The 24,681-nt window shown below is 45.1% G+C and overlaps 12 protein-coding genes across 16 annotated transcripts; 11 read left to right on the top strand and 1 right to left on the bottom strand.

The window, feature by feature from the left end:
• The first annotated feature begins 4,745 nt into the window (after window positions 1-4,745).
• LOC27209252 lies at window positions 4,746-5,711 on the top strand. The gene is made up of 2 exons (XM_016184709.3): window positions 4,746-5,299; window positions 5,470-5,711. The coding sequence occupies exons 1-2, from the start codon at window positions 4,938-4,940 to the stop codon at window positions 5,579-5,581; spliced, it is 474 nt and encodes a 157-aa protein (XP_016029108.1). The 5' UTR covers window positions 4,746-4,937; the 3' UTR covers window positions 5,582-5,711.
• LOC6735736 lies at window positions 5,696-6,370 on the top strand. Its single transcript, XM_016181357.3, has 2 exons — window positions 5,696-6,107; window positions 6,166-6,370. The coding sequence occupies exons 1-2, from the start codon at window positions 5,857-5,859 to the stop codon at window positions 6,284-6,286; spliced, it is 372 nt and encodes a 123-aa protein (XP_016029107.1). The 5' UTR covers window positions 5,696-5,856; the 3' UTR covers window positions 6,287-6,370.
• A 120-nt stretch (window positions 6,371-6,490) lies between these two features.
• LOC6735735 lies at window positions 6,491-7,110 on the top strand. Its single transcript, XM_002082612.4, has 2 exons — window positions 6,491-6,743; window positions 6,828-7,110. The coding sequence occupies exons 1-2, from the start codon at window positions 6,547-6,549 to the stop codon at window positions 7,072-7,074; spliced, it is 444 nt and encodes a 147-aa protein (XP_002082648.3). The 5' UTR covers window positions 6,491-6,546; the 3' UTR covers window positions 7,075-7,110.
• A 261-nt stretch (window positions 7,111-7,371) lies between these two features.
• Window positions 7,372-9,304, top strand: LOC6735734 (probable cytochrome P450 6d2). The gene is made up of 4 exons (XM_016181359.3): window positions 7,372-8,160; window positions 8,261-8,706; window positions 8,761-9,009; window positions 9,073-9,304. Exons 1-4 carry the CDS (start codon window positions 7,481-7,483, stop codon window positions 9,234-9,236), a joined length of 1,539 nt encoding a protein of 512 aa, XP_016029105.1. The 5' UTR covers window positions 7,372-7,480; the 3' UTR covers window positions 9,237-9,304.
• LOC6735733 (fibrous sheath CABYR-binding protein) lies at window positions 9,245-13,537 on the bottom strand. Of its 4 annotated transcripts, none has more exons than XM_044922698.1 (7): window positions 11,551-13,537; window positions 10,908-11,436; window positions 10,729-10,850; window positions 10,303-10,667; window positions 10,093-10,182; window positions 9,907-9,986; window positions 9,245-9,709 (listed from the first exon to the last, which is right to left on the bottom strand). In XM_044922698.1, the coding sequence occupies exons 1-7, from the start codon at window positions 13,444-13,446 to the stop codon at window positions 9,501-9,503; spliced, it is 3,291 nt and encodes a 1,096-aa protein (XP_044778633.1). In that variant the 5' UTR covers window positions 13,447-13,537; the 3' UTR covers window positions 9,245-9,500. The 4 variants fall into 4 exon arrangements, with proteins under 4 accessions (XP_044778633.1, XP_039148388.1, XP_039148387.1 ...); XM_039292454.2 differs by having other exon boundaries at window positions 10,908-11,994; window positions 12,124-13,537; XM_039292453.2 differs by having other exon boundaries at window positions 10,908-13,071; window positions 13,201-13,537.
• Window positions 13,538-13,898: 361 nt separating this feature from the next.
• On the top strand, window positions 13,899-14,840 carry LOC6735732. The gene is given in 2 exon segments (XM_016181360.3): window positions 13,899-14,548; window positions 14,613-14,840. Coding segments are annotated over 2 exon segments (456 nt in total). The 5' UTR covers window positions 13,899-14,219; the 3' UTR covers window positions 14,740-14,840.
• Window positions 14,841-15,470: 630 nt separating this feature from the next.
• Window positions 15,471-16,094, top strand: LOC27209059. 2 transcript variants are annotated; one of them, XM_016184573.3, is made up of 2 exons: window positions 15,471-15,786; window positions 15,846-16,094. In XM_016184573.3, exons 1-2 carry the CDS (start codon window positions 15,527-15,529, stop codon window positions 15,988-15,990), a joined length of 405 nt encoding a protein of 134 aa, XP_016029102.1. In that variant the 5' UTR covers window positions 15,471-15,526; the 3' UTR covers window positions 15,991-16,094. The 2 variants fall into 2 exon arrangements, with proteins under 2 accessions (XP_016029102.1, XP_039148403.1); XM_039292469.2 differs by having other exon boundaries at window positions 15,471-15,790; window positions 15,846-16,039.
• A 58-nt stretch (window positions 16,095-16,152) lies between these two features.
• Window positions 16,153-16,559, top strand: LOC27207154. The gene has a single exon (XM_016182892.3). The coding sequence runs from the start codon at window positions 16,217-16,219 to the stop codon at window positions 16,400-16,402; it is 186 nt and encodes a 61-aa protein (XP_016029101.1). The 5' UTR covers window positions 16,153-16,216; the 3' UTR covers window positions 16,403-16,559.
• Window positions 16,560-16,600: 41 nt separating this feature from the next.
• LOC6735731 lies at window positions 16,601-17,681 on the top strand. The gene is made up of 2 exons (XM_002082608.4): window positions 16,601-16,925; window positions 16,981-17,681. Exons 1-2 carry the CDS (start codon window positions 16,747-16,749, stop codon window positions 17,261-17,263), a joined length of 462 nt encoding a protein of 153 aa, XP_002082644.1. The 5' UTR covers window positions 16,601-16,746; the 3' UTR covers window positions 17,264-17,681.
• A 1,107-nt stretch (window positions 17,682-18,788) lies between these two features.
• Window positions 18,789-20,206, top strand: LOC6735730 (peptidyl-prolyl cis-trans isomerase 6). The gene is made up of 3 exons (XM_002082607.4): window positions 18,789-18,959; window positions 19,090-19,214; window positions 19,607-20,206. The coding sequence occupies exons 1-3, from the start codon at window positions 18,876-18,878 to the stop codon at window positions 20,007-20,009; spliced, it is 612 nt and encodes a 203-aa protein (XP_002082643.1). The 5' UTR covers window positions 18,789-18,875; the 3' UTR covers window positions 20,010-20,206.
• An 865-nt stretch (window positions 20,207-21,071) lies between these two features.
• On the top strand, window positions 21,072-23,394 carry LOC6735729 (UDP-glycosyltransferase UGT5). Its single transcript, XM_016181362.3, has 4 exons — window positions 21,072-21,326; window positions 21,476-21,637; window positions 21,698-21,785; window positions 21,841-23,394. Exons 1-4 carry the CDS (start codon window positions 21,324-21,326, stop codon window positions 23,175-23,177), a joined length of 1,590 nt encoding a protein of 529 aa, XP_016029098.1. The 5' UTR covers window positions 21,072-21,323; the 3' UTR covers window positions 23,178-23,394.
• Window positions 23,395-23,678: 284 nt separating this feature from the next.
• LOC6735728 (40S ribosomal protein S24) lies at window positions 23,679-24,663 on the top strand. The gene is made up of 2 exons (XM_016181363.3): window positions 23,679-23,833; window positions 24,082-24,663. Exon 2 carries the CDS (start codon window positions 24,092-24,094, stop codon window positions 24,485-24,487), a length of 396 nt encoding a protein of 131 aa, XP_016029097.1. The 5' UTR covers window positions 23,679-23,833; window positions 24,082-24,091; the 3' UTR covers window positions 24,488-24,663.
• Window positions 24,664-24,681: the final 18 nt, after the last annotated feature.

The following is a 24,681-nucleotide window of genomic DNA, read 5'->3' as shown; positions in this document are numbered from 1 at the left end:
CCGCTTCGGTCATCCAACACCCATATGCAAAAGTGTAGAAACTTGCATCAATTGCTCTGAAACAAAACACACAAACGACGGAGAAAAATGCACAAACGAAAAAAACTGCTTAAATTGCCGAAATAACCCAGAACTTGACCATCAACACAGCCCAATTGACCGCAAATGCCCTACGTTCATAAAAAACCAGGAATTAACAGCAATTAAAACCACACAAAAAGTTGACCATAAAACGGCCCAACACATATATTTCGAACGTCACGGCTTCCAAACGAAAAACACCTACGCCAAAACACTTACAAACGGCACAACCCAGAGGACAACAAACACTCCATCACCTAATATTCACACAAACACAACCCAATCACAACAACAAAATCCGCACCACACACCCAAATCAGCAGCACAAAACACTTCAGCTAAGACACCAACAACTGAACCAGCCAAAACAACCTTACTATCCAACCAACCACACCAACACCACCACCACCACAGCTACGACAAACTAGAAGACATGGATACCGACTACACACCTACCAGAAAACCATCTACGGCATACTCATCACAACTCACAGAAGACCTAAAAATAAAAATCTTCCCTAAAGATAAGTCCAATAACCTATCCATAAACCTTAAAGCATCAAAACTAAAGGCCAAAGCCCACAAAAACAAGCACACTAACAACAGCGACAGCGAATCCATATAGAACCTTAAACTCTACACAAAACCCTAACCGTTAACACTACCTTTAAGTAAGTTATAAGCTTTAATTTTCTCACAAATGTCACTAACTATAATCCAATGGAATCTAAAAGGATATCTAAACAACTACAGCCATCTCCTTATTCTAATCAAAAAATACTCCCCCCACATAATTTCCCTCCAAGAAACCCATATACAATACACTAATAACATTCCAACCCCAATAAACTACAAACTATTAACAAATATTGCCACCAACAGATTTGGGGGCGTAGCACTACTAGTGCATAAGTCAATACAACACACTGTCCTCAACATAACAATCGATATAGAAGCAATAGCCATAAATATAGAATCTAAACTTAAATTAAACATATTTTCCACATACATTTCTCCGACCAAAAACATAACTAACCAGACACTCCATAACACATTTAACATACAACAAACACCCTCTCTAATTACGGGAGATTTTAATGGATGGCACCCATCCTGGGGCTCCCCAACAACAAATAAACGAGGAAAAATAACTCATAGATTCATTGACAACATGCACCTTATCCTGTTAAACGACAAATCTCCCACACACTTTTCAACACACAATACTTACACACACATAGACCTCACACTCTGCTCTCCAATCCTAGCCCCCCACGCCAAGTGGAAAATACTAAACGATCTTCACGGTAGCGACCATTTCCCTATTATCACAACACTATTCCCAACAACCAATCCACAAAAATTCTACAGACCCTTTTTTAAACTCAAAGAAGCCAACTGGGAACAGTTCAACGCTCTTACCCACCAAACCAACAAGAAATACCCCACCTCCCACAACGTAAACAAAGAAGCCGCTCTAATCAATAGAATCATCCTTTATAGCGCAAACCTCTCCATCCCACAAACCTCACCTAACACACATCCATACAGGGTTCCATGGTGGAATAAACACCTCGACCAATTACGTAAAGAAAAACAACTTGCCTGGAAAAAATTAAACCGCACAATTACTGTTGACAACATTCTAGACTATAGACGCAAAAACGCAATATTTAGATACGAACTAAAAAAGAGGAAAAAAGAAGCTTCCAGCTCTTTCACCTCAACCATCCATCCCACTACTCCCTCATCCAAAATATGGGCCAATATAAGACGCTTCTGCGGACTTAACCCAGCAAAACAAATTCATGCCATCACAAACCCAGTAAATAATGAGACTACATTGGCTAGCAACGAAATTGCTAACATATTCGCACAACATTTCTCTGACCTCTCCGGCGACTGGAACTTTTCAGAGGAGTTCCGGAACAATAAATATAGAAATAACCTACATCTCTACACCCCCTCTCCAATAGCCCAAACCATAGAAGAGAACATAACGTATCTAGAACTTAGCTCTGCACTACAAACATTAAAAGGATGTGCTCCAGGACTAAATAGAATCTCGTATCAAATGATCAAAAATAGCTCCCACACAACAAAAAACCGAATAACGAAACTATTTAATGAAATATTCAATAGCCACATACCTCAAGCCTACAAAACAAGCCTAATCATCCCAATCCTTAAGCCAAACACCGACAAAACGAAAACTTCCTCATACCGACCCATCTCCCTCAACTGCTGTATAGCAAAGATACTTGATAAAATAATTGCGAAAAGACTCTGGTGGCTAGTGACATATAACAACCTAATTAACGACAAACAATTCGGATTCAAAAAAGGCAAATCGACTTCGGACTGTCTACTCTATGTAGACTATCTCATAACGAAGTCAAAAATGCACACCTCCCTCGTCACTCTTGATTTTTCAAGAGCCTTCGATCGAGTAGGTGTGCACTCCATAATCCAGCAATTGCAGGAATGGAAAACGGGCCCCAAAATAATAAAATACATTAAAAACTTCATGAGCAACAGAAAAATAACTGTCCGCGTCGGTCCGCATACATCAAGCCCGTTACCCCTATTCAACGGAATCCCCCAAGGTTCACCCATATCCGTAATACTTTTCCTCATAGCATTCAACAAATTATCCAACATCATATCCCTACATAAAGAAATTAAATTCAACGCATATGCCGACGACTTCTTCCTTATAATAAATTTCAACAAAAACACAAATACAAATTTCAACTTAGACAATCTATTCGACGATATAGAAAATTGGTGCTCCTACTCAGGGGCATCGCTTTCCCTATCCAAATGTCAACACCTCCACATATGCAGAAAACGTCACTGCACATGCAAGATAAGCTGCAACAACTTCCAAATTCCTAGCGTTACGTCCTTAAAAATTCTAGGAATAACCTTAAACAACAAATACAAATGGAACACACACATAAACCTACTTCTACCCAAACTACACAACAAGCTAAATATAATAAAATGCCTATCTAGTCTTAAATTTAATTGCAACACGCATACACTACTTAATGTCGCAAAAGCAACAATTATAGCCAAACTGGAGTATGGTTTGTTTCTGTACGGCCATGCTCCCAAAAGCATTTTAAACAAAATAAAAACACCGTTTAACTCCGCTATCCGTCTAGCTCTCGGCGCCTATCGCTCTACCCCAATAAATAACTTACTTTACGAATCGAATACTCCCCCCTTAGAAATGAAACGAGACCTTCAAATAGCCAAACTATCCCAAAACCTAATCCTCTCCAAAAACACACCAATACATAAGTTCTTAAAGCCTAAAAAAGCTAATAAGAAAAAAACATCAACAATAGACCGAACAATCAAACTTAGCCTAGAACTTAATCTACCCTACAAACCAATAAAACTCCATAAAAACAGACCACCATGGACCCTCCCCAATCTAATAGATACGTCACTTAGAATCCATAAGAAAGAACAAACATCTCCAGACCAATACAGAAAATTATACGAACACACAAAGAATAACCTCAAAACACACAATTTCATATTCACTGACGGTTCAAAAATTAATTACACAATATCATTCGCCATTACAACGGAGACAGACGTCTTGAAATACGGCATACTGCCCCCATATTCATCCGTCCTCACCTCCGAAACAATCGCCATCCTAGAAGCAATAGAACTTACTAAAAACCAAAGAGGCAAATTTATTATCTGTTCCGACTCCCTATCAGCAGTAGATTCAATTCAAAACACTAATAATAACAGCTTTTACCCAAGCAGAATACGATCGCTAATAACGCAACACGCACCTAAAATTAAAATAATGTGGATTCCTGGCCATTCAGGAATAAAAGGAAATGAATTAGCCGATCAAGCTGCAAAATCAGCAAGCAGTATGCCACTTATCCTCACCCCAAACATAAATACCACAGATATAAAAAAACACCTTAAAGCCGACCTTGCGACAAAACAGAAAGAACACATAATAAACTGCAGTCCATGGTACCAATCTATTAACACGAACACCTCACACCCATGCGATTACCTTAAACAATCCCACCCAAATTGGACCAGACTCGACCAAATAAAAATAATACGACTTCGACTAGGACACACAAACATAACCCACCAACACTACCTAAATCCCAATTCAATACCAACTTGCCCGTTTTGCCAAGGTGATATTTCTTTAAACCACATATTAAACTCATGCCCATCCCTCCTACAAACCAAGCAAGATATATTTAACAACACCAACCCTCTAGACCTTCTTAGCAAACCCAATCCAGATAACATACAAAAACTCATACTTTTCCTCAAAAAAACTAAATTATACCACAAAATCTAAAAACAAAACAGGCATTTGTACATAACAAGCCAGCAATTAGTTACCAAATTAGATATTAACTAAATTAAGATATAATAACATTGTAAATAAATATAGCTGTAAGCCCCGTAGCTAATGCTATACTATCTAGGTTAGTCTAGTTTTGTAAACTATTCTATCTATCATAATAAATAAATAAATAAATATAGAAAAAGCTCGATTTACGACCCACTCGCCGGGAGCTTTATGGAAGCTTTCCTCATGGGATCTACGTTCAAGTGCAGCCGTTAACATCGCAGCCATGAAAATAGTGTTAGGCAAATACGGGGGCTTGACAAACAGATGAACAACTGGTTTGTCTAACGCCCCCCTCAGCCCCAAAAATAAAATAATAAATCCCCCTTGCCACCCCAACTGGGCAAGCGTTTACTGTTTGACTTATGTTTCTTATGTTTCAATTGTAAAATAACCCAATTTATAGGCAAATAGAAAACCCGAGTCGAGTCAGTTCAACAACATGAGCCGTCAGCTGAAGTTCCACCTGCAAGCTCCCAACGACGAGGAGTTCCCAGCGGATCTGGTGGAGATTAACCTGAACCCCAACTGCGGCCAGGTCAAGCAGAAGTCGGCTCAGGCCCTGGACCAGCTGCTCCTGGCCACGCCCCCACACAGAGGCTATCCCTACGGCTATGCCGAGGACTCCGAGCCGGAGACCTACTTCTGCCGGAAGAGCAACTCCACGGGCCAGCTGGCCGAGAAGGTATCGCCTCCGCCACCCGCGGCCACCAACATCAGTTGCCTCCGCCAGATGTACTGTCCGGAGTGCCACGAGCGATTGCACGAGCAGGGAGTGCGTCTGGAGCGACTCCTTACCATGTGGTGAGTGCAAGGCCAGGACATTTCTATAATGTAAATCCTTAGGATATTTATATAATTATTAAAGTCATATTGTTTTCGGGACGAATCCGTAATATAGGGCTATTAGGATAATAATAACGATTGGAAGTATTTATATTTTTAATGTAGATTGTTTCCTTATCCATTTCCAGCTGCTTTGCTCTGCTGCCAATCTATCCCTGCTGCCCGAGGCGCTCCACCAACGATTGCAAGGTCATCTGCGGCAAGTGTGGATACCTCTTGGGGGCATGGAAAAGACAGTGAAGCGGTGGGAATGGGGGCGTGGGTTGGGGCAAGCGGAGAGGGTGCTCCGCTTATAATTGTTTGTTTTGTTTAGTTTTTAAGCACTTTTTGTTGACCTTGCGGCGAGTGATGAGCGCTGAGACTGAAGAGCCAAGTGCCAAAAAATTGTTGATTTCTGCATGATTCTCTCAGTGGTTTCTCTTCAATTAGATCTCTTTGGTCAGGTAGATCTCTTTTTCGATTTTCACTGCCTCGGGATTCGCCAAATGTTTAGCATTTGACGCCGGCCAGTCGCAATGTCTCGGGGGAACGACTTGGATGCGGATCTGGAGGTGGATCTCCAGGAGGGGGACAGGGATAGCCAGTCGGCGGCCACCACTGTCACGCTGGAGGAGCGCCCTGGCAACCCCCAGGTGCGATTCTTCAGTATCGGACCCAGCAGCTACCAGGTGCGGTGTCCATTGTGCCAGCAGAATTCGAAAACGGAAACCGTGGAGATGACAGGAGCACTGGGCCAGCTCAGCTGCCTCTTGTCCACTTTGTCCTGGTAGGAAACTCGGGAATTTGGAAAGGATGGGTTAACTTTCGTTTAAATCTCCTTCCAGTTGCTTTCCCATCTTTGCTTTGACGTTCGTCTACTCCTGTCTGCAGAGTCGCCTGAAATCGAAGCGTGTGTTCTGCAGCCGATGCGGTGGTCACCTGGGCTTCCACTGGCGTCCCACTTAGTGCGCTTGCCACTTAGATGGCTCTCTGAAATCCACGCAAATGATCTATAAATAAACCGGCAGCTGTTGTCAAATTTTTTAATAAGTTACTTGAATTTATTCGATCATCACTCAGGCGGTGCCTCCAAAATGTATGTATTCATCTCTCCCACTCTCTGGCACGCTCTTAGATATTTTGATTGCGATGTGGGCTCGAATGCAGATACAGATACATTATGCGAACGTTCTTGGCTCTTCGCTCAGTTGCTCTGTCGCTTCGAAATGGCCAGCACCGAGAGTCTGGATGGCAGTGCCTTCGAGGGGGACATCTCGTCCATTCCGCAGGTGGGCCACCTGACCACTGAGCCCCAGGAGTTGGAGTGTCCAGCCTGCGAGCAGTTGCAGACTACCCACGTGAAGTCGGAGGCAGTGACCGTTCTGCAGAAGATTGCCTGCTCGCTGAATGTGCTTCTCTGCTGGTGAAATAACATGAATGAAGAAGCCTTCATGGTTCTGACAGTTTGATCCGAGCCCAAAAACATAATCTGTCCCTTATCCTCTAGTAACCCCATTCGCTGGAAGGGCCGTCATGATGTCAATCACTACTGCAGCTCCTGTGGCTGCTTCATTGGACGCGACATCACTCTGAGTTGGTACAAGAGGACCCTCTTCCGGCTGCAACGAGGCGAGGTGGAGGACAACGGACGCTGGCAGAGATTCCGCACGGTGGAGAAGGAGCAGCTGGATGAGAAAAAACTGGGCAGACAGCGCAAGGCCATCGAATCGAAGCGTTCCAATGAGAATTATTAAATAAATTTAAGCAACATTACGCTCCAGTCCCAAGAACCACATTCTATTTGGGGTCAACATTTTGAAAGCATAATGATATGCTGTTGATATCATATACCTTTGAAATTAGTTGTGCATTTCTGTTATTGGCTCAACAGGTAGTCTCTTTGCTTTTTGCCGCCCTGCTCCCTGAAGAGTCGAAAGCTTTTTCCAGCTGAGAACTCACTTCTTGATTTGCTGGAAGAGCAGCAGATTCCAGAGAAAAAGACCCGGGTGTTTGTAGCGCTTATCGCAGGTTCTACGTCTATATAAGACCGACGCTCATGCAGTCGAATTGTACAGTTTGGGAGGTGTGCATCGAGTAGTTCGCCAATATTTCACCACTTTTAGAAATTGTAGATTTGCAATACCAAAAGTTATTCTCAACATGTGGGCCATTCTCCTGACGATCCTATCCGTGGGTCTGCTGTACAGATATGTGAGGCGGCACTACACTCACTGGCAGCGATTGGGAGTCGATGAGGAGCCGGCTAAGATTCCCTTTGGCGTAATGGATACTGTAATGAAGCAGGAACGAAGTTTGGGCATGGCCCTGGGTGATATATACGCCCGGCACGAGGGCAAAATCGTTGGAATATACATGATGAACAAGCGAAGTATCCTGATCCGAGATGCCCAATTGGCTCGCCAAATCATGACCAGCGATTTCGCCAGTTTCCACGATCGCGGGGTGTACGTGGACGAGGATAAGGATCCGTTGTCGGCCAACCTTTTTAACCTAAGAGGTGCTTCATGGCGAAATCTACGCCAGAAACTTACTCCTTCGTTCTCCTCCGGCAAAATTAAGGGCATGTTCGGCACCATCGACGATGTGGGCGATAAGTTGGTGCAGCATTTGCAGGGGGCCCTTGACGAAAGCGACGAAGTGGAGATCAAGGATGTGATGACCACCTATGCGGTGGACATCATTGGGTCGGTCATTTTTGGTTTGGAGATAGACAGCTTCAGTAATCCAAAAAACGAGTTCCGCGAGATCAGCAGCTCTACGTCCACGGATGAATCTCTGCTGCTGAAGATTCACAATATGTCCATGTTCATTTGCCCACCGTGAGTTCAAAAATTATCAGAGTTTACATTCGGGAATCTTTATTTATATATTTATAGCAAGATTTTTCAATTTATGTAAGACCTTTATCCTTCTTCACAGGATTGCTAAGCTGATGAACCGCTTGTGCTATGAGAGCCGTATCCTGACATCCCTGCGAGACATGATGAAGCGCACAATCGAGTTCCGGGAGGAGCACAACGTGGTACGAAAGGACATGCTGCAGCTGCTGATCCGACTCCGAAATACGGGCAAGATTGGCGAGGACGACGACCAGGTGTGGGACATGGAAACTGCACAGAAGCAGCTGAAGTCGATGTCGATCGAGAAGATTGCCGCCCAGGCGTTCCTGTTCTACGTGGCGGGCTCGGAATCCACAGCTGCGGCGTCTGCCTTCACTCTCTACGAGCTGTCCATGTACCCGGAACTGCTGAAGGAGGCGCGAGAAGAAGTGGATGCAGTGCTGATGAAGCACAATCTGAAGCCCAAGGATAGGTTCACCTACGAGGCGGTGCAGGACCTGAAGTTTCTGGACACCTGCATCATGGGTGGGTTTCATAGCATTACGTTTCTACGATCTTTACTTAAATGTATGTTCGCAGAAACCATACGCAAATACCCCGGGCTACCATTTCTCAATCGAGAGTGCACCGAAGATTATCCAGTACCTGGAACTAATCACATCATAGCCAAGGGAACACCCATTCTGATCTCCCTCCTTGGCATCCAGCGTGATCCCGTCTATTTTCCCAATCCCAATGGCTACGATCCCCATCGCTTCGATTCAGATACCATGAACTACGATCAGGCAGCTTATATGCCCTTTGGAGAGGGTCCTAGGCACTGCATAGGTAAGGATTTGTACCAGTGGTCCTGTTCCTCTTAATCCTGTTCTCCCAATTCCCTTCCCTTAGCTCTTCGCATGGGAAAAGTCAACTCCAAGGTGGCGGTGGCTAAGATTTTGGCCAATTTCGATCTGATTCAATCTCCACGCAAGGAGGTGGAGTTCCGTTTCGATGCCGCCCCTGTTTTAGTGACCAAGGAACCGTTGAAGCTGCGCATGACCAAGAGAAATTAAATCAAAAATATCTGGCATGGGTTTTATTCAACATCTGAATTCGAAAGAAACAACAAACAAAGCGAGAACATGAAATTGCAATATTTTTTGGAATGTCGGTAGAAATTGAAAAGAAAATAATTAAATTGTTGGCAATAGAGTGGGCGTGGGACATCGTTCAAAAAACTTGCGTTGCGTTTTATAATGTTTATTCATTGATAGCATCATTTTGAATGCTGCTTTCTTCTTGACTAAAGTATTTTCGATGTGCTCCCAGCATGGATTTTATAACGCAAGCATTGTCCTTTGTTTTCGTGTATAGCGGTGTGCGACAAAATCAACCGGAGCTCTATTATTTATAGGCTTTTTAAGTATTGTATGCGGATTGGGTTTATAGGACTTGATGGGCGGTTCGCGCATACGATTCACGTCAGTCGGATACGGATATAGACGTTTAAATGGCGCAGCCTTTGTCGCTATTATTGATGGACGTGCTATAAAATTGATTGATAATTATTTGTATTAATTTATGCGTTTTTAATTAACAAAGAAGTAAATTGATGCATATTTTAATCATTTTAGTGTATTATATAGTTTGATTCACTGTTATTCGTTTTGAATAAAGGTGAATCAAAGGTGCATCTCATAAAACTATCTTATGTAATAGACCCCGATACTACCAAACACTTACGTATTCTGTTCTCATAGCGCATAGACGGACGACTGGGGGGCATACGATGTTTATAGGCCACCTCCTCCGTATCGGCGATTCTATAAAGATCAAAATGTTAGTTGCTGGCTCAACGCATGTTGGCTAGGATTCAAGGAACTACTGGGACGCGGGAACTCCTGGTGGGGTCATAAATTGATAACTTACTCGGGCGGATTTCCTTTATCTCGCTTAATCAGGTTGTTGTACTTGGGAAACCCAGTTCTGTTGCCTCCAATCGTCTTTTCAAAGACAGATCTGCAAAATAATAGATTTATAAATTTTTACCCTTGGCCCAATGGCAATCTGCTGTATACCACATGCTTTACTTGCTTGTCAAGTTGCATCGGTATGCAGAGAGTATAAGATCCCCATTACCTGTAGGCCGGCAGATTGAGTCCTTTAGTGTTTTTGGCCAACTCGGGATCCATTTCCATCAGCTCACGCAGCTGCTCGTGTGAAACCTCGTCGTTCTTGTCTGGAATAAGATACTTACGAATCTCGGCCAGGGCGTAGGCTATGCGGCCATAGCACTCCGCCGGAGGGGCCACCGTGCTGACCTCCAGAAAGAGATTCTTCTCAAGATTGGCATATCTCCGGTCGCCGGAGCTGCGCAGCTGCTCCTCTTTGTTACGATCGCGGATCGAACTGCGACCCTTAATGGCAATCTTGCACTGGCTCTCCTCATGAAGGCGACGCAGTGAGTTCCCCTTGGGCCCGAGGATCTTGCCAGCGAAGTTGAACTGCGCAAGGGTACGGATTTATTTTGCGGACGGAGGGGACAGCTAATTGTATAAAACCCACCTTGGGAAACTGATTAACGGGCACGAAGACCTTTTGGGTAATCTTCATCGGCTTCTGCTGGTACACGTCTGCGAAGCGCTCCTTGCCGGGAATATGACCAGTGCCGTAGACACGGTCCACAGCTGCAATGTGGGATTAGTACTATTAAAATACCCTGTAAAGGGCGCAATTGATTTTACCCTCGTCGATTAGCAGTGCGCAAAGTGGAAACTCCGCGGACAATCGCTTGCGCTCTTCGTCCAAATCGGCGAGAAACTTTTGGGCCACCTCGTTCACACGCGGCAGGTGGGTAGGTTGCTCCTTGGTAGGTTGCTCCTTGGTAGGTTTCTCCTTGGTAGGTTGCTCCTTGGTAGGTTGCTCCTTGGTAGGTTGCTCCTTGGTAGGCTGCTCCTTGGTAGGTTGCTCCTTGTCAGGTTGCTCCTGGGTAAGTTGGTCTTGGTTGGGTGGCTGTTTCTCGTCCAAATCGGCGAGAAACTTTTGGGCCACCTCGTTCACAAGCGGCAGGTGGGTAGGTTGCTCCTTGGTAGGTTGCTCCTGGGTAGGTTGGCCTTGGTTGGGTGGCTGTTTCTCGTCCAAATCGGCGAGAAACATTTGGGCCACCTCGTTCACACGCGGCAGGTGGGTAGGTTGCTCCTTGGTAGGTTGCTCCTTGGTAGGCTGCTCCTTGGTAGGTTGCTCCTTGGTAGGTTGCTCCTTGGTAGGTTGCTCCTTGGCAGGTTGCTCCTGGGTAGGTTGGTCTTGGTTGGGTGGCTGTTTCTCGTCCAAATCGGCGAGAAACATTTGGGCCACCTCGTTCACACGCGGCAGGTGGGTAGGATGCTCCTTGGTAGGTTGCTCCTGGGTAGGTTGGTCTTGGTTGGGTGGCTGTTTCTCGTCCAAATCGGCGAGAAACTTTTGGGCCACCTCGATCACACGCGGCAGGTGGGTAGGTTGCTCCTTGGTAGGTTGCTCCTGGGTAGGTTGCTTCTTGGTAGGTTGCTCCTGGGTAGGTTGGTCTTGGTTGGGTGGCTGTTTCTCGTCCAAATCGGCGAGAAACTTTTGGGCCACCTCGATCACACGCCGCAGGTGGGTAGGTTGCTCCTTGGTAGGTTGCTCCTTGGTAGGTTGCTTCTTGGTAGGTTGCTCCTGGGTAGGTTGGTCTTGGTTGGGTGGCTGTTTCTCGTCCAAATCGGCGAGAAACTTTTGGGCCACCTCGTTCACACGCGGCAGGTGGGTAGGTTGCTCCTTGGTAGGTTGCTCCTGGGTAGGTTGGTCTTGGTTGGGTGGCTGTTTCTCGTCCAAATCGGCGAGAAAGTTTTGGGCCACCTCGTTCACTCGCGGCAGGTGGGTAGGTTGCTCCTTGGTAGGTTGCTCCTTGGTAGGTTCCTCATGGGTAGGTTGGTCTTGGTTGGGTAACTGTTTCTCGTCCAAATCGGCGAGAAACTTTTGGGCCACCTCGTTCACACGCGGCAGGTGGGTAGGTTGCTCCTTGGTAGGTTGCTCCTGGGTAGGTTGGTCTTGGTTGGGTGGCTGTTTCTCGTCCAAATCGGCGAGAAACTTTTGGGCCACCTCGTTCACACACGGCAGGTGGGTAGGTTGCTCCTTGGTAGGTTGCTCCTGGGTAGGTTGGTCTTGCTTGGGTGGCTGTTTCTCGTCCAAATCGGCGAGAAACTTTTGGGCCACCTCGTTCACACGCGGCAGGTGGGTAGGTTGCTCCTTGGTAGGTTGCTCCTTGGTAGGTTGCTTCTTGGTAGGTTGCTCCTGGGTAGGTTGGTCTTGGTTGGGTGGCTGTTTCTCGTCCAAATCGGCGAGAAACTTTTGGGCCACCTCGTTCACACGCGGCAGGTGGGTAGGTTTCTCCTTGGTAGGTTGCTCCTTGATAGGTTGCTCCTTGGTAGGTTGCTCCTTGGCAGGTTGCTCCTGGGTAGGTTGGTCTTGGTTGGGTGGCTGTTTCTCGTCCAAATCGGCGAGAAACTTTTGGGCCACCTCGTTCACACGCGGCAGGTGGGTAGGTTGCTCCTTGGTAGGTTGCTCCTTGGTAGGTTGCTTCTTGGTAGGTTGCTCCTGGGTAGGTTGGTCTTGGTTGGGTGGCTGTTTCTCGTCCAAATCGGCGAGAAACTTTTGGGCCACCTCGTTCACACGCGGCAGGTGGGTAGGGTTCTCCTTGGTAGGTTGCTCCTTGATAGGTTGCTCCTTGGTAGGTTGCTCCTTGGCAGGTTGCTCCTGGGTAGGTTGGTCTTGGTTGGGTGGCTGTTTCTCGTCCAAATCGGCGAGAAACTTTTGGGCCACCTCGTTCACACGCGGCAGGTGGGTAGGTTGCTCCTTGGTAGGTTGCTCCTGGGTAGGTTGGTCTTGGTTGGGTGGCTGTTTCTCGTCCAAATCGGCGAGAAAGTTTTGGGCCACCTCGTTCACTCGCGGCAGGTGGGTAGGTTGCTCCTTGGTAGGTTGCTCCTTGGTAGGTTCCTCATGGGTAGGTTGGTCTTGGTTGGGTAACTGTTTCTCGTCCAAATCGGCGAGAAACTTTTGGGCCACCTCGTTCACACGCGGCAGGTGGATAGGTTGCTCCTTGGTAGGGTGCTCCTTGGTAGGTTGCTCCTGGGTAGGTTGGTCTTGGTTGGGTGGCTGTTTCTCGACCAAATCGGCGAGAAACTTTTGGGCCACCTCGTTCCCACCCGGCAGGTGGGTAGGTTGCTCCTGGGTAGGTGGCTGTTTCTCAGTAAACTCGCTTGGGTTTTCCATTTTTATCACAACGAACTTTACCGAAAAAATCACAATTAAAATAGATGTAGACTGAACAACGTTCTGAATAACACTGAACTGAAATGGTGCCGGAGCTGCCAAACGTATGAAGTTTGAGGCTGTCAAGTTTTTCAGTGCTATAGTGATTGTGCTCCTAGTCCCAACATTCTATCAAAATTATACTTACTTAAGAACATTTTTAATATTATAATATACTTAATATAAATATTATATATCAAGAAAATACGTAATATGGTCGGAAACGCTTTCTTCTACATTTAACAGGTATACAAAACATAAACAAATAGAAAAACATAAACAGTCGTAGTTATCAGCTGTTTTTGCCGGTTAAACGTGTTTTTATTTACTATAGTAGCACACTGAGAATAATCATTAAATGGTACGCTATATATAAATTGGTTTTTGTTCCTCCTCATAAAGTATTAAAATATGTCCATTAATAAATGCATTTAAAATATCCCTCACAAAAAAATTCCTGAAAGAATTTTGAAACGTTTTCCATGTGGTTTGGGTGCGACTGCTCTATATATTGGGTAAACAAATATTCGACGCATGCTTGGCTGTGTCGATCTGGTTCTGGTTGAGTGGCCACACCGAATGAATATCCACCGAATAGCTGCTGATGACATCATAGCTCCAGGGTCGTGTTCGTATTCTTCTCTAGAATCTCTCTTTAAAATACTCTTAAGACTGGCTGATTGGCTCTCGCTTGAGATTCGCTTGTTCTGGCGGAGATCAGATAGTCAGTTACCATGGAGCAGCAGGTGGAGAGGTTACGGGTGAGATTGGTGCCCGCCGGAACGGCGGAGGAACGTGCCAGGAATATTATTGCCAATGTGGTCCTGGAGGATGGTCTGGTGCCCTTCATCGATGATCACGCGGCGGAGAAGGTGACCCTGATCCCCCAGCAGTCAGCTGCTCCACTTTCCTCCGCCCACCAGGAACCACCCATCCGATACTACTCTGTTGGACCCTCCACCTACAAGCTGTTGTGTCCACTCTGCCGCGAGAGGAGCCAGGCGGCTGTGATGAGAGCAGCCAGCTGCAAGGACGCCAGTTTCTGCCTCAGCCTGCTTTCCTGGTAAGGCGACATCTACTGTCTAGGATCTCGATCCTTGCACCAACTATTCCGTTACATTTTCCAGCATCTTTCCGCTCTTCTGAATCTGCTGCGTGTGCACCTGGTGCGGATGCAATCGGGAGTGGACCACCAAGGGCGTTTACTGCAGCTCGTGTGGCGGCAAAGTGGGGATCCAGCGCAAGGCCAAGTAGCCCATTCCGCGGACCAATTAAATCGAAATTAATGCCAAATATTTATCTGTTCTATAATTCTATTACGCGTCTAACTCAATTAAAGACACAGTGTAAATCAATTCCGCCGACGCTCTTTCTATGCTCTTTCAAAAATCATACTCATACTCTTTGCCAGAGTTGGAAAATGCACATAAAGAAATAAGCCGTGCACTTCTTTAACAATTATCTATTTTTTTTATTTTCTTAACTGTTGCAATTTTATTACATGTTTAGCCACTAAAATCAGAGTTTGCTTTTTTCAAAAACTCAAGCTTATCGCAAGGACATTTTCCATAAGTTGAGCTGAACGAGTCACAATGCTAAGATAAATACTGTTTTGTCCACCTTATTAAGCAAACTAACGACCAAAAATACTTTTTAGTTTGATTTCAAAAATTTTAATTTTTTAAAATTTTTGCATTTTTTATAAGGGGTTACATCATGATATTTTGCAAAAAACGGTGAAAATTTAAAAATGTGAGGCTTCAACACCAGTCGATAGAAAATTTTAGTACGAATTCAACGATGTAACCCATTCCATATTTGGCCCGTTATTTTTACATTTTTGACCAAAAAACTGTGAAAACCGGAGAAAATGTTTGCCACAAATTCCATATTTTCCTAAGGTCTTGTGTTGAGCAACTTAATTTTCTTGAGCATAGTCTCTATGATTTCTCTCTGTGCACTCCCGTTCTCTTTTGAGTTTGGAAACAGGTTGCCAGCGTGCTTGGCAGCGTTTCGCTTTCAGTTCGATTGTTGAGCGATCATGACGACGACGCTGCCGGAGAAGGAAGCGGAAACGCAGCAGGAGATCAGGGAGCGGGAGGCCAAGGCTTTGGAGGACCGGAAGGAGCGCAAGATCTACGAGAACTTTGCCACGCCCCTGGCAGGCACTTTCCTCAACCTGCCACGCGAGCCCGTGGAGATCAAGTGCCCCGCCTGCGGAATCAAGGATCTGAGTGTGGTGCAGAATGATCTGAAGTGGTGGGCCAGTGAACTTAACCGCATCGTGGGTTGTCTTTTTGTGTAGGTTGCCTACTTTCTCATATTTCTTGGGAACGTACACTTATAGAATCCCTTTTCAGGACCTTCTGCTGCTGCTGCTGCTTTAATTACTATGTGCCGTGCAAACAAACCGATCGAAGTCATTACTGCGGCAATTGCGGCTGTTACTTTGGACGTTCCATGAAGAGGAGGCAACCACTAAAATTGAAGGCAACCACCGCCTAGGCAGCATTGTTCATATTTATATTTAATAAAATTCGTCTAAACACTCAAATTCCCACCCAGTGCAATACCATCGATACAAAAATAAAACCAAAAATATCACATTCTCTCTTTTGGATCTAATTTTTTCTCTTTGCATTTGATTCGAACATTTTATTCCTACAATTTCTCTTTGCTTGCCTCAGTCTGCGTTTGTTTTTGAAGCAGTCAACACATCTTTCGGTGCGAAATGGCTCAGGATCCGAAACCACTTTACTTCGCCGTGGGCCCCGGCCCCAACGACATCACGTGTCCTTATTGCAGGACCAAGGCCAAGACCCGTGTGGTGCGATCCTGGCTGCGTTGCTGCACCAAGAGGCATCACTGTGGTGCCTGCGGGGAGTACCTGGGCGTATACCGCCGACCACAACTTTAGATACCCACTGAAGATGTCATCGGACCGGAATTATTATAACACAATGAACAAATGTCATTTAATTTATATTCAATAATATATACTGCTGTTTCAAAATAATAAAATTTGCTATCTAATGTGTAATGTTCAAAATGTACACAATATTTCTTACACTGTACATCCAATGGCATTTGTAACGCAGAGAGAATAACTCATTTGATTTCCATGCGCTGAGTTAATTGCCAGACCAACGCCTCGGTTAAGAGAAATCGGGAGAGTGATTCTGATTTTGATTTTCCCTCCCATGATCTCTCAAAATTTGATCTATCTTTCAGTCACCGATCGTTCTCGCTGGAACTCGCATCATGACCGTAGACGAACCGCAGATTGTGGCCATCAGTGTCAGCCACAAGCCACAAGTGGGATACCTGAAGGAGGAGCCCACCTGGATTCGTTGTCCTTCGTGTGAGAGGTCTGGAACCAGTTTGGTGCAACTGGAGTTGGTCACTTGCCTGCAGAGATTTCTGGGATTCACAAAACTTTGGTTGGCCATCTGCATGAAGCTTTCCAAATCTTTCGTAATGTTCAATTTATTTCAGTAAAAAATGGTCTGGCCGCCAGGACATCAATCACTATTGTTCACACTGCGGTTGCTTCATTGGAAGATTTGTGCCTATCAGCTGCATGGAACGTTGCATTTCGAGATCAGCCCGTAAACAGGCGGCCGTGGATGATATGACCCTGAAGACACGACCCAAGGATTGCGCTGAAAGGGCCCAGAAATCCAGGGAGAAAGTTCTGGCCAGCAGGGAGAAGAAGAGAGCAGAGAAAGCTGCCAAGGATCTGGACAAATCTCAAACGCAAATAGCAGTACACCAATAAAAAAAAGATTATTTACATACTTTTCAACGAATCTAGTACATATAGTATACCCGTTTATTCTTCGAGTAACGGGAAAACATTTAATATTCCCAAATTGTTTTTGTGCTTATGGTTAGATCATAATAATTCACTTGTACGTGAATATCTTAGCTGAATAATTTGATTATCTACAGACAACTTTCCTTGGTGAAAACCAATAAACCCATTTGACACATTTTAAATACTTAGAAAAGCAATGATTTGTTTCACATTGTTTCACACATCACTGTAAGAAACCACATATCAATGTTTCAAATGTATTTCTACAACTAGTGTAATTCTCCTTCATTGGAAACATTGCAATTCTGCGGTACTTTAGATTATTCCAATCAGATTTCTGGGAAAAAATATAGTAAAATGAAATCTATACATGCAATTATGCAATTTGTCTTGAGACATTGAGGGGCTATATAAACGCAGCCATCAGTCAACATAGTTAAGTAGAGTTTTGATAGGCAGACAATATGCAATACATTATAGGGCTCCTGCTTTTTGGGCTTGCTTGGCAAAACATCCTCGCCATGAATATCGTAAGTAATTTTATTCCCGAAACATGATAAAATGCCGCCTATATTCAACTCTAAATTACAGCACCCGAACTTATATGCCTATGAAGGTGATTCTGATGTTTCTGATGATACTAATGAAAGTATGATATCATTTCGGTTGGAAAAACTGGAAAATCTATTAATGAAAATGTCAAAGAATATTGATCGAAATAGCGATTTGTATGGAGAGTTTCTCACAAAGAACATCGTTAGGGAACCGCAAAATACTTTATTTGGAGAGGATGCTTTGCCGTCAAGCGAAATTGCAGGAAGTGAAAATGCGTTTTTCCCGGAAGTCCGCATCTATAACGGAGTAAGCAGATTCATACAGATTGAAGCGAAGTCTTACTATATCGAGAACGCAAAGAAGCAAAGCTGGTCGGGAGCCGATGACAAATGCAGGCTGATGGGCGGTGTCCTGTTTAGTCCTCAAAACGCAGGGGCTTGGGAAACTCTAAGAATGAACTTGGAGCAAAACAAGAATTACTGGACGGACATCCGCGTGAACGTCTCCTTCGTATTAGGCAGCAGAGATGAGAAGGCCCAATTTCTGGATTTTGATCCGTATAGTCCAAACCGCGATACGTGCATAGAAATTGGATATAAGTCGTATCATTTAATGAACGAGGTGCACTGCAACACTAAAAACTATTATGTATGTAAATTGGGCTAGCATTAAAAACTATACCAATAAAGTCAACTCTTAAAATATCGAACTTGCTGTACGAAAACCTTAACTAATGCTCTCGGCGTATTAACTATTATAATTAAAAATTAGTGCTGTCATTGAATTTACGTGATCTTATAAATTGCAATTTGAATTTCCCGCCCGAATGTATGAACAACGAATGGTCACACTTAAGCATCGATATTTGGACAAGAACATAGAAAAAGATGAAAAACATCGATTGGCGATGCAACAAAGTTTTCTTACATCACTAACAGAAACCGAAAATTCAATCGTGAAATATCCATTGGCGACGTCGTTTGAGGAATAAACTTAAGCGCTGGGAATCTTTAGAACGATGAAGCTGTTTTTATCCGTGTTCGTGGTAGCCCTGGTGGCCGTTGTTGCCGACGATAGCAAGGGTCCCAAAGTGACCGAGAAGGTGCGTGCTCCATGGACTTTCGTCCTTACATTCTGCATACACCAATCACGTACATACACACACACACATTTGCTGCGCCATAAATCAAGTGAGATGACTTGTTAATAATAAACCGCTTCCGATTGCGTAGGTTTTCTTTGACATCACCATTGGCGGCGAGCCCGCTGGCCGCATCGAGATCGGTCTGTTCGGCAAGACGGTGCCCAAGACGGTGGAGAACTTCAAGGAGCTGGCGCTAAAGCCGCAGGGCGAAGGGTGAGTAGGGTACCTGAGTACCGAAAATAATAAAGTAGGGTGCCAGGTACCGCTACGCCAGCAAAAGATGCCGCTAATCAGCGGCACTTTGTAGGTTATAGCGGGGCTCTCAGATTGAAGCAATTACGTGGCGTTTGAGCGGCCAATCGCATTCATCAGTTGACAAAGCGGCACTAATGGGTTAACAAAGAACGCCAACTGGTATTAAGTTTATCGTACTATAAAAGTGCAGTTCTTGAGTTTATTTTATTTTTTCTCTGAATTTATACGTATGCATGTTCCTTTTTTGGTTAGGTTCCGGTTCTAAACCCAGTTTTGCATAGTTTTTTTTTTTTAATTGAATTCCCATGCTGACAAAACTGACCACCATACATCGCTCTTACACCCCGCAGCTACAAGGGCAGCAAGTTCCACCGCATCATCAAGGACTTCATGATCCAGGGCGGCGACTTCACCAAGGGCGACGGCACCGGCGGACGCTCCATCTATGGCGAGCGCTTCGAGGATGAGAACTTCAAGCTGAAGCACTACGGCGCCGGCTGGCTGAGCATGGCCAACGCTGGCAAGGACACCAACGGATCGCAGTTCTTCATCACCACCAAGCAGACCAGCTGGCTGGATGGACGCCACGTCGTCTTCGGCAAGATCCTGTCGGGCATGAATGTGGTGCGCCAGATCGAGAACTCGGCCACCGATGCCCGCGACCGTCCCGTCAAGGATGTGGTCATCGCCAACAGCGGCACCCTGCCCGTGTCGGAGGCCTTCTCCGTGGCCAAGTCCGATGCCACCGACTAAAGTGTTTGGGGAGCAGCCCTGTCATCCATCAGCAACATAACCGATTTGAATTAAGCATAAACGCATAATCGATTTTTCCAGACATTTGCATTTACCATAGCTCGCCATGTTTATTTACATTTCGTTCCGTAAGCAAGTAATTGTGCTCAACTAAAAACAGAAATGGCAAAAATAAAGAATGATTTGTGTGTGATAAAGAGCTGGAATCGTTCTGTGTGTCTATACCATGATGCCGGTGGTGTGCAGGTTCAATGAACCGGTTTTGGAACCCCTTCCATCGATTTCTTTTGGCTCTGACTTCCCTTAGTGGCAACCGGTTTGTGCCTTCTTCGCCAATTTGTTTGCCTTTGTATGTTGTGTCGTTCTCGATTTAGATTGCCCATGTTCTGCTTTTCCCTTTGTTGTTGATAAACAACGCTCGGTTCGTCACATTTTTCTGATTTACACACTTGCGACAATTTAAAGAACACACAGACGAGTTCGTTTGTATATTTATTCAGTTTGTTTGGGTCTGCTGGGAAATAATTGGATATGATTGAATGAACAGGTGCAGGTCTGTCTCTGCAAAAGTTAATTGGGTCGATTAATACTTATGTGGCTCATCTTTCGATCCAGTATCCTGTTCCTTATAGAGATTCCCTTCACAATCATTGGACTAAATGTTAATTACTATAGACATACCATGCTATACACTATCCCATGTATATAGAGGTGAAAGCCCGAAACCAGACCTCTAGTAACTAATTATATATAGCACTATTTTTCAGACCTCAGACGCTGATGAGTTGGCAACTTTAACAATTAGCGAATGCACTCAAATGCAACCACATTGTCTAGAAATGCATATGTCTGCCAATCCTTAGACTTCACGTCCCCCAATCTTTTGTTTACAGCGAGAGAAACCAAGAACTGAAGAGACGATCTCATATCGCTCAAATGTGGGGAATCGTATATGTATATAAGAATACTACATATGTGCAATTGTACCCCTTTCACAGACCCCACAATCGCTGTGTATACATTAATGAAAGCAATAGGATCTGTATGGTAGGCATGTGTGTATTGGGGTCTGGTGGCAATCTCATGTGCCACACATGTTCCAGTGACCACAGAAATTCTGGACGTACTTCTAAGATTATATTCCCGAGAGCAATCAGTTGAGTGTTTTGTTTTTGTGGGAGTCAAGGAGCAGGGAGCGATAAGTTCAGTCTGTTTCGTAAACTCAATACAACCGGAAGAGTTTACCGGCGAATGCAATTGCAATACGGCCGGAACTTGAGTATAATCCCAAGCTGATCGTTGATAACACGGAATATGGTTGGTAAACGGATGCAAGAAGTTCTAGAAAAAGTGTAATCTAAATAGTTTCGAAGCTACTGGAAGACTGATAAGAAGAGATCGACTTTAATTCGATGATGTGTACTTTCGGAAATGACCTAATTAGTTTTGTGTATGCTCAACCATAGGAATCTCAATGGAATCGTTGGATCGTGCTGGCTATTTTGGGACTAGCTCTGGGCCAGATTTCACAGGCAGCCAAAATCCTGGTACTGTTTCCCCATGTCAACGAGGGTCACTTTGCGGTGATGCGGACTCTGGTCACCGAGTTGGCTAATCGGGAGCACACTGTAAGTGGAAGTGCTGTCGTTTAAAACTTGTAGAAATCAAAGGAAAGTTATTTGAAATAGATTGAAGTATATACCGGTCATGGTTTGGGAGAATCTCTGGATAATGTTACAGAAACGGTCACAGCGGAGTTTCCCTTTTGGAGCGAATGTAAGTAAGCGTCTGGAGAATATTGGTCACGAAGTATATCTATATCTACATACAGTGCAAAAACAGGCGGCTCCCAAAGGAAACCTTGCTGATCTTGGTCGCCTACCGATTGAAAAACTCCGCCAGTCATTGGCCAGCGTTGGAGCGCGCGCTTTGGACCACTTCCTCGCCCAAGAGCCCATCCAAAGGCTGCTGAAGATGTCCTATCTTGAGTTCGATTTCGATGTGATCCTAGTGGACTACTTCTACACAGAGGCTTTGTTGGCACTGGGAGCTCTCCATCAGCGGCCAGTTGTAGGGATTATTTCTACGGACTTCGGCAACTACATGGATGCCGTACAGGAGGCACTGGTACCAGCCGCTTGTTCACCCATCGACTTTGAGCGGGATCAACCCGAAATGGGCTTCTCCGAGCGATTGGAAAATATCCGGACATGTATTGCTCGCCGTAAGCAGTTCATCAAGGATCACTACGGCGGTCAGGAGCAGTTGGTGGCCAAGTACTTCCAGCTGCAGAGCTCTATTCCCGAGCTGCAGGCCAGCCAGCTATCCGTGCTGCTGCTCAATAGTCATGTGCCATTGATAACTCCTAAAGTTAGTATCCAACAGATAGTTCCCGCCGGTGGACTTCACATCCGTGGTCCCAAGGAGCTGCCCTGGAATGTGAAGCGCTTCCTGGAGGAGGCGCGTCCTGGAGCCATCTACGTTCAACTGGGCAATGAGCAGGCTTGTGGCCAGCTACCCAAGGAGAAACTCGAGACTCTGTTTGCCTTCTTCTCCTCCAGAAAGCAGAGCATAATCTGGACCTGTCACGACGTCAAGACCCTGGAGGGACTGCCAAAGAATGTTATGATCCAGCATGCGGTGCCGCAGATAGACATCCTGGCCCATCCGAGAGTCAAGGCTTTCCTAACCAATGGAGACCTCCTCAACCTGCAGGAGGGCATCATGCGGAATGTGCCCATTCTGGGATTGCCCCTATTCCAGCACGAAGTTCGGAACATGGAGCTAGCCGTGCGATTAGGAGTGGGCCTACAGCTGGAGGAGGGCAATGTGACTACTGAGTCACTAAACTGGGCAGTGGACAGGCTACTCCTCGAGTCACACTTCCAGTTGACCATCCGGGATGTGTCCCTGGAGTTCAGGGACCGTCCTCTTGGCGCTCTCGCCAGCGCTCTCTTCTGGGTGAACTACGTGGCCCGGCACAAGGGAGGATCGGCTCTGAGGACCCGAGGCATTGGAATCTCATCCTGCCAGCTGCACCTGTTCGACCTCTTCGTGTTCTATGCCGGAATAGCTACTCTAGTCGTAACCTTACTGGCGGCCCTGAGTTTTGGCGGCTTTTATATTTGGAATAAGAAAAACAACTCCAAGTCGACCAAAGTAAATTAGGTTTAATGTTTAAATAAAGTGCATTCTGTGCAGTTTTTGATGAAATATAAGAAAGCATTCCCAAGAACATGAATGAAAGAAAAGCTGAATCATCAGAACGTTGGTTGCTGCCATTCAAGAAAGTCAAGATTTGTTGACTTCTTTTTCGCACAAACTAATAATTATAAAGCGTTTATAAAACATCTAATAAACAATTGTTTTAAACCTGGTCTTTGAACTAATTATACAATTTAAGTTTATCTATTTTTAAAGTCGGAGTCAATAAGGTGATTATCATGTTGTAATTCCCAAATGTTTTCTTCTATTTAATTACACGGCTTTGCAGCTGTGGAAAAAAGAAAAATAAAGTTGACTAAAACTTGTTAATAGGGACTTGTTACTCAATTTGGCGCTAAAAATAATCAAATTCAATAAATTAAAGTAGGTTTCAGGTCATTCAGATTACCATAACTTACTGAGGATTTTTGTATTATTCAAATATACGCTACGATCTGGCAACAACGTTGGGCGAAAAATACTGGTGATGCCATATTTCTGGAAATATCGATAGTATCGAATCATCGCCATTTCTTCCATCTCTGAAACGGCCATCTTCCTTTCTAATAAATCGCGTTCGCAAAACGACGTGTTTAAAACCTTTTCGAGTGTTTTAAAAGGTAACTAACTCTCAGAACTGCCTAAAAATGCAGGCAATGACCGCCAGCAAAGTGCTCATAGCTCCGTGATTGAGGGCAATGTCCATGGGCGGCGAATAAGCCCAGAAACATGTCACACGTGGAGACATGGAGCACCCACGGCCAGTGAGGTTATGTTGTGTCGCTCAAAAGCGACAAAAACAATCCGGACTGGCGAGCATTTTGTTTGAATGAAAGGCCCAAGCTAATCCACTACCATCCTATTGCAGCTCCGTCAAAATGTCCGGTACAACCGCTACCATCCGCACCCGCAAGTTCATGACCAACCGCCTGCTCGCCAGGAAACAGATGGTCTGCGATGTCCTCCACCCAGGATTGTCGTCGGTGAACAAGACCGAGATCCGCGAGAAGCTCGCCGCCATGTACAAGGTCACTCCCGATGTGGTCTTCGCCTTCGGATTCCGCACCAACTTCGGTGGCGGCCGCTCCACCGGCTTCGCCCTCATCTACGACACCCTGGACTTCGCCAAGAAGTTCGAGCCCAAGTACCGCCTGGCCCGTCACGGCCTCTTCGAACAGAAGAAGCAGACCCGCAAGCAGCGCAAGGAGCGTCGCAACAGGATGAAGAAGGTGCGCGGAACTGCCAAGGCCAAGATCGGCACTGGCAAGAAGTAAGCCTGATGGAGGAAAGCACGTCTGCGGGCATCGCCTGCTATTCCCAAAAGCTGCTGGTTATGCGTTAGTCAAACTTCTTTACCAACCAATCAACAACCGACAAAACAAAATCAGTGTTTACTTTTGGAGCGGCTTTTGTTTGTAAACTAAGGAAATAAAACTCTAAAAGTATACAAGTTCCTGTGGTTCATTGT

Source organism: Drosophila simulans, chromosome 2R, assembly GCF_016746395.2.
Source record: "Drosophila simulans strain w501 chromosome 2R, Prin_Dsim_3.1, whole genome shotgun sequence".
Lineage (NCBI taxonomy): Eukaryota > Metazoa > Arthropoda > Insecta > Diptera > Drosophilidae > Drosophila > Drosophila simulans.
The sequence above is the reverse complement of the archived record's forward strand: the minus strand, read 5'-3'. Positions and strand labels throughout refer to the sequence as shown.